The sequence below is a fragment of the Takifugu flavidus genome, chromosome 11, assembly GCF_003711565.1.
Source record: "Takifugu flavidus isolate HTHZ2018 chromosome 11, ASM371156v2, whole genome shotgun sequence".
Taxonomy (NCBI): Eukaryota; Metazoa; Chordata; class Actinopteri; order Tetraodontiformes; family Tetraodontidae; genus Takifugu; species Takifugu flavidus.
In genome coordinates this window covers 9,023,667-9,030,167 of record NC_079530.1, presented here as the reverse complement: position 1 = coordinate 9,030,167, position 6,501 = coordinate 9,023,667, and the positions used below count along the sequence as shown (strand labels likewise).

Genomic DNA, 6,501 nt, shown 5'->3' with positions numbered 1-6,501 from the left:
TCTTATTGTTCTCCTACCTGACTTCAATGCTTTTCAACAAAAAAATTCTTGCTCAGAGATGGGACGTGTTAAAGATCAGAGACCAGAAGGCTGAAGCAGCACTCACTCCACTTGAGGGCGCTAGAGTTGGTGAGAAGGAGCAATTAGATGCGCCTAATACAGAGCATTCGTAGGATGAGAAAGGAAGTTTCTTTTCTTGTAAAATCCTGCTTCTGAGTTCCAGACATAATAAATGCAGCATGCTATATGCTGGGAAAAAAAATGTACTGTTTGGTGGAAATCAAAGCTTTTATAAATTCTGAAGTGATTAATATAATATTAATATTATAATAGTAAAAACTTTGCTGTGAAAATCAACAATTGTTTGTCTCGGGAAATTTATCATATATGGTTTGAAGTCGTTTTTTTTAAAGCTTTTATGTTTTGACACTGTCCCAGTCTCACTGTAGTTACATATATATAGTCTTTTACTTAAGGTTTCTGTTACTATATAACTATATTTGCACTGGAGGGGGGTGGAGTATTTGTTTTGCCCCAAGGAAATAAAGTCATATAAGCCTCTACCTCCTAGGTCTGCTTGTTTTGTGCTTTAAGACGTGACGGCGTGTCAGTGACGGAACCTCTCATCAGTCAGGCAGCAAACCAGGCAAACCCAAAAGCATTGTACACAACCACAAGGTACGAAAACATCTTCATGGGTGTTTGTTTGAATTTGTTTGTAGTGGTTCTGCTTAAGAATATCGACAAAACATGTCCTCTGACAGATTCCAAGAAGCCGGTCAAGACGAGCCATCATGGCTGTCAACATTCCAGGAGTTATTGTGATGGTGTTTTTCTACCTGCTGGTCCTTGCTACAGGCATGTGGGCCTTTCTCAAGTCTAAAAGAAAACAGAAAAAAAGTGCAGCCACTGGAATGGAGATGACACTGCTGGGTAACCGGAGTCTCAACTGGGTTGTGGGAATCTTCACAATGACAGGTGAGGAGAAGCTTTTGGCTTGTTTGCCCTATGATACTGACCTTGGGCGATGTGAGCAAATTACAAAAGAAAAGAAAATGTGCCTTTGTGGAAGCAACTTTTTTAAAAAAAATAAAGATGTTATAACTTCAAAGCAGACAGAAATAAGTAACCCCAACTGTCGTACACATTTTTTCCCTTTGTAATTCAGAAAAGGCTTTTAAATGGGTGCAATCCCTCACAGGGATGGGTGCTAGAGCTGCCTCATGCAGGGAAATGCACCACTGGATAAGTTGCCAGTTTACATAGCTCATCCTGGCACCTCTCCTCCTGCCAGCACACCTTTCAATTTTGGTCTGCAACCAGGTCTTGAAATGACCCTGAGCTACCACATCCTCTAAGGAAATTTTTGTTTGAATTAAATGAACATGATGTGGCATCATGCACGAAGAAAACACACCATTAAAACAAAGAAAAAAAGGTTTTGGATTTGCCTGAGGGTGAATACAGGTTATAAAAATTACCGTAATGTTTGATTTATTCTTTAAGTAGTTAGGTAAACATCAGTGCTCAAACGAAACTTAAGTAACTCATTTTAGCAGAAACTCTCAAAGGTGAGTAGTTGTACTGGTCCCTAAAAATGATCACATATTCAAAATTGTTCACAGAATGTACCTACTGTACAAATTATTAGATAAAAGTATAGGCAAGTTACAGTGCACCGAGTTTAGGTGTATACTGGGAATCAGAGAAATGGCAAAACATCCGCCTCATCATTAAGACCGGGGTCTCAGTGGCCTTTAAAGTGTCAATCAAAAATATTTCCTGCTGAAGGACCAGTTGTGTTACTGACCATTTGTGTTATTTGTTGTTTTGTTGTGTAGCCACATGGGTCGGCGGAGCCTTCATTGTTGGCATAGTTGAGATGGTCTACACACCCTCCATGGGACTAACCAGGACACTCATATTGTTAATGGCATACAGTTCATCTTTTGTAATTGGTAAGATAAAAGACTCTACAAAATATATATATACTGTACAGACAAACTACTTAATGGCCAATAAAACTGTGGACAGAAATATTTTCAAATATATGTGTTCAAGACACATCAGTGTTGTATGTCTTTCAGGTTTATTACAGGTCTTTCTAAAGGTAAATATGTATCATTACTGATTTAAACCTGTTGTGGTTCTTCTTTTAAAGGTGGCTTTGTTTTTGCTAAGCCAATGAGAAAGAGACGGTGCATCACAGTACTCGATCCATTTCATCAGAAGTACGGGAAGGCACTCACAGCTGGAATGAGCCTGGTTTCACTCTGCCTTGATATGTTCTGGGTTCCTGCAACACTTACAGGTTTAGGTTTGTTGTTTACGTCAATAAATGTCGATAGTTACTCTTGGAAAGGGAACATGGATATTGTCCACTACAGGGGTGTTTTTTCAGCATGCAAGCTACTTATGAAATGACCAAATCTAAATGATCGACTCATTGTACTTATTTAGAAAACTATTGAGGATTCTTACAATTTATGTTGAAGTGCGTTGCATAACCGCACATGTTGCACAGCACAACATAATTCACATAATTAATTAGATTTTTTGCCATTGTGAAAAACAACTGGGACTTTCCCTTTGTCAGCTCGCTCGTCGCTGGAATTCGTTGTCATATTTTCCACGTTTCCCTTCTTGGTATCGCGACGGTAGACTGGCAGGTGAGGAACGCACTGTGAAAATGTCATCGTGGGGAAAAAAGTCCTCCTCCCATTCTGACTGATAGTGATCCGTTTTATTCTTCGTGCTTGGTCCAGCTCCCCCGCTCATTTTATACCCTTTCTTGAATTTAAGATTAACAAAAAACCTTTTCTGCACTTAGAACCGTTGTTTGCGCATGCACAGTGACCTAAGTGTCAACAAGATTCAGATGTCACCTGACTGGCTGCCCTCTAAACACTAAACACTGAAAACAGAAACAGCACAACGGCGAGAAAATGGAAACAAGTATTTTGACTTGAGCTTTTGTTCTTTCTCCAGCAACAAAAATGTTATTACAGTTATTACAGGACATGCATCAAGATATTCGGACCCATAACAAGGGGCAATCAGGAGAAACAGCCATGTTTCCTCCATCAGCAGCTATTCGTCGAATGTGTTCCCATTTCTAGATCTGCCAGCCTACGATTTTTTGTAGTCAACAGCCCACCTAAGTGAGCGTGAAAACTTTTTGGAAGATGCAAAATATCATGCCTGTGCATGCATTTTGGCTCTCATTCAGTGTGTTCTGCTCATACAATGAACAATGGAAGACTGCAGAGATGCAGAGGCTTCTAAAATGTCACTGATGCAGGAGGAACCATGAGCGTGGTCCTGGACTTGTCCTTCACTGTGTGCATTTGGATCTCTGCTGCTGTTGCCATCACCTACACACTGCTGGGAGGGCTCTACTCTGTAGCCTATACAGACATTGTTCAGCTCATCCTGATATTTGTTGGCTTGGTGAGTGTGATTGTCTCCTTTGATTTTTCCGCATAAAATAATTTTAAGCAAAATTGTCATTTTTGTACACGTGTGAAGGTTTAATATTGACCTATGTTTGCAGTGGATCTGTGTTCCCTTTGTTCTGATGAATCCTCACACCACAGACATCAGTCAGACGCTGTTGAACAACACCTTACACGCTCCCTGGATTGGTCAGCCTGAGCTGAAAAAGACCTGGCAACTGATGGATCTTTACTTACTCTTTGTAAGCAGTTTCTATTCCCCCACTCCCACTAATAAATCACTCTAACTGTTAAAGGGATTAGTCTGAGGCTTTACAGGAAAACACATTTGATGTAAAGTCTTTTTTTTTCTTTTTTTTTTTTACATTCGAGGCGCTTGGAAGTCTGTCATTTCAGAGTTTTCACCAAAGGACGCTGGCAGCATCTTCGTCAGCCACAGCAAAGATCACCTGCTTTTCAGCTGCTTTCATCTACCTTCTGTTTGGGATCCCTCCTATTTTAATGGGAGCGGCTGTTTCATCCACAGGTAAAGATACTGGTGGTCGTGAGTGTGGTGTAGTGTGGAAACTGCTGCTGAACACCTCTTCACCTTGTTGCTGAGAAAAATAGCTGCAACTGACAGAGAAAATGTATTGATAACCAACACAGGGCAGGAAAAGGTCCGATGTAGTTGTGTCTCTGCTGCAAATGCAATTTCCTCTTCTTCATGAAAGAGGAGTATAGACCCCACCTCAGTTCCACTGTTCAGTACTGAAATGGTGTGCAGGAACATGGAAATGCTGATACAAACTAATAGCACTTTCGATGTTTGCAGTGTCACCAAAGACAGATTTGTTCCTTCTTTTGTGTCTCAGACTGGAACCAGACCACCTATGGTTCTCCATCTCCATATGAGCGTGGAGAAGCAGCCTTAGTCCTGCCCATTGCACTTCAGCACCTCACACCTTCCTTCATCTCCATCATTGGTATCGGATGCGTGGCTGCCGCCGTGATGTCATCTGCTGACTCTGCATTGCTTTCAGCAGCTTCTGTTTTCAGCAACAACATCTACAGGAACATCCTGAGGCCACAGGTTGGAAAAGTCACTTGTTGTTTAAACAGCATTTGAGCATTTCTGGTTAGACTACACTCAATTTTAAAGAATGCTTAAGAGTTGAAGTCTTCCACTTGAATGCACTGAGATTCTTGGCGAGGACGGCTGATCCACATGCGCAAGGTAATTTAATATCTATATGAGAGTTGACTTCATCTGTTGAAACATTTTTCACCTCACGCGAACCAAGAACAAAAAGGGTCATGTGCTTGAAGAATTACTGTAACCTGAGCAGTAACACTAGATTTGTTCTGGTAAATGACCCAATTTTTTTTTTTACGACAGTGTTTTGTCTCTCATTTCTCCTGCAGGCATCAGACAGAGAGATTCAGTTGGTGATCCGTGCTTCTGTGGTGGTGGGGGGTGTGATTGGGACATCTCTCGTCAACTTGAAAAACAGTATCATCCTGTTCTGGTTTCTCGCGAATGAGATGGCCTTTCTCATTATGTTCCCACAACTTGTCTGTGTCCTCTTCTTCAACATCTCTAACGGTTACGGGGCTATTATGGGTGTTGTGGTGGGGTTGGCAACAAGACTGCTGAGTGGAGACCCACTCTTAGGGCTTGAACCTGTCATACATTTCCCAGGATGCACTCTGGAAGATGGCGTTTATGTCCAGTATGCTCCAGTTAGGACCATCTGTATGCTGTTTGCTTTAGCATCCATCTTGTTCTTCTCTTACCTGAGTTCTGTGCTGTTCAACAAAAACCTGCTTCCTGATAAACTTGATGTGTTCAGTGTTAAAAAACAACTGGGAGCAGCTGTAGTCACACCAGCAGGAAGCTCCACAGAACGGAAGGAGGGACAAGAAGTCAAGTGTGAGATGGAGGAGTCACAGTTAATGATGTAACTGTTTTTGTTAACTTAAATTTTAATGAAACTATCATTTACTTTAAAATGGAACATGGACTATGTTGTGGTTGCTTGTTATCATCTCACTATTATTATTATTATTTATTTTATTTTATTTTATTTTATTTTATTTTATTTTATTTTATTTTATTTTATTTTTAATGCACAGACTAATATACTAGTCGGGCACCAAGTGCTTGATCGGATAGACCACAGACTAGTGGATTATTTAAATTAGTCTCTGGCTGTCCCAAGTCTACAACATGGATATAATAATAAGCAGAAGAAGAAGAATGAAAATAAAAGAGGGCACTCCAAACTGGCTGTTGAACAGTTATTGTGAAGCCATAAGTCATTGCCAAAATGCACAAAAAGGAACAATTTCATGTTATCTTTTTCAGGTAATATTGTCCTCTCATGTGAAATAGTAGTTTGAAATAGATTTTCAGCATTTATTAAATAGATATTACTGTTCATTGTTAATTTTATCTGTACTCCTGGTGGTACGCTTTAATGAGTTTAATGAGTCAATATGTTTCAGGCATAATTTCAGGATTCAAGATTCAAGAGTACTTTATTGATCCCTTTAGGGGGTGTCCATCAGGGAAATTAGCATCTCCAAAGAAACGTACAGCACTGTACAAAATTTCCCACCACCATTACACCCCATTAAACCTATTAAAGATAATTAAAATAGAATAAAATAAGAAATAAAATAGAATAAATTAAAAATAGAATATGAATATAAAACTATAAAAATGTTCCAGTCCTTCTGTTGGCCCTCCTCCCCCCCTGTGAGGAGTTGAACAGCCTGATGGCTCCGGGGATGACTCTCACTCACTCACTCATTTTCTACCGCTTGTTCCTCCACTGAGGGTCGCGGGGGGGCTGGAGCCTATCCCAGCACAATGGGCGGAGGCAGGGTACACCCTGGACTGGACGCCAGTCAATCGCAGGGCTAACACATACAGACACACAACCATTCACTCTCACACTCACACCTACGGGCAATTTAGAGTTTCCAATAAGCCTAAGCCCCAATCATGCATGTCTTTGGACTGTGGGAGGAAGCCGGAGTACCCGGAGAGAACCCACGCAGG

The 6,501-nt window shown here is 40.7% G+C and overlaps 1 protein-coding gene across 6 annotated transcripts; it reads left to right on the top strand.

Moving 5' to 3' along the window:
• Window positions 1-743: 743 nt before the first annotated feature.
• On the top strand, window positions 744-5,452 carry LOC130533459 (high-affinity choline transporter 1-like). Of its 6 annotated transcripts, none has more exons than XM_057046875.1 (9): window positions 744-978; window positions 1,842-1,958; window positions 2,088-2,110; window positions 2,182-2,311; window positions 3,302-3,450; window positions 3,554-3,697; window positions 3,828-3,981; window positions 4,310-4,527; window positions 4,860-5,452. In XM_057046875.1, the coding sequence occupies exons 1-9, from the start codon at window positions 795-797 to the stop codon at window positions 5,397-5,399; spliced, it is 1,659 nt and encodes a 552-aa protein (XP_056902855.1). In that variant the 5' UTR covers window positions 744-794; the 3' UTR covers window positions 5,400-5,452. The 6 variants fall into 6 exon arrangements, with proteins under 6 accessions (XP_056902855.1, XP_056902853.1, XP_056902856.1 ...); XM_057046873.1 differs by having other exon boundaries at window positions 2,182-2,317; XM_057046876.1 differs by lacking the exon at window positions 2,088-2,110 and having other exon boundaries at window positions 2,162-2,311.
• Window positions 5,453-6,501: the final 1,049 nt, after the last annotated feature.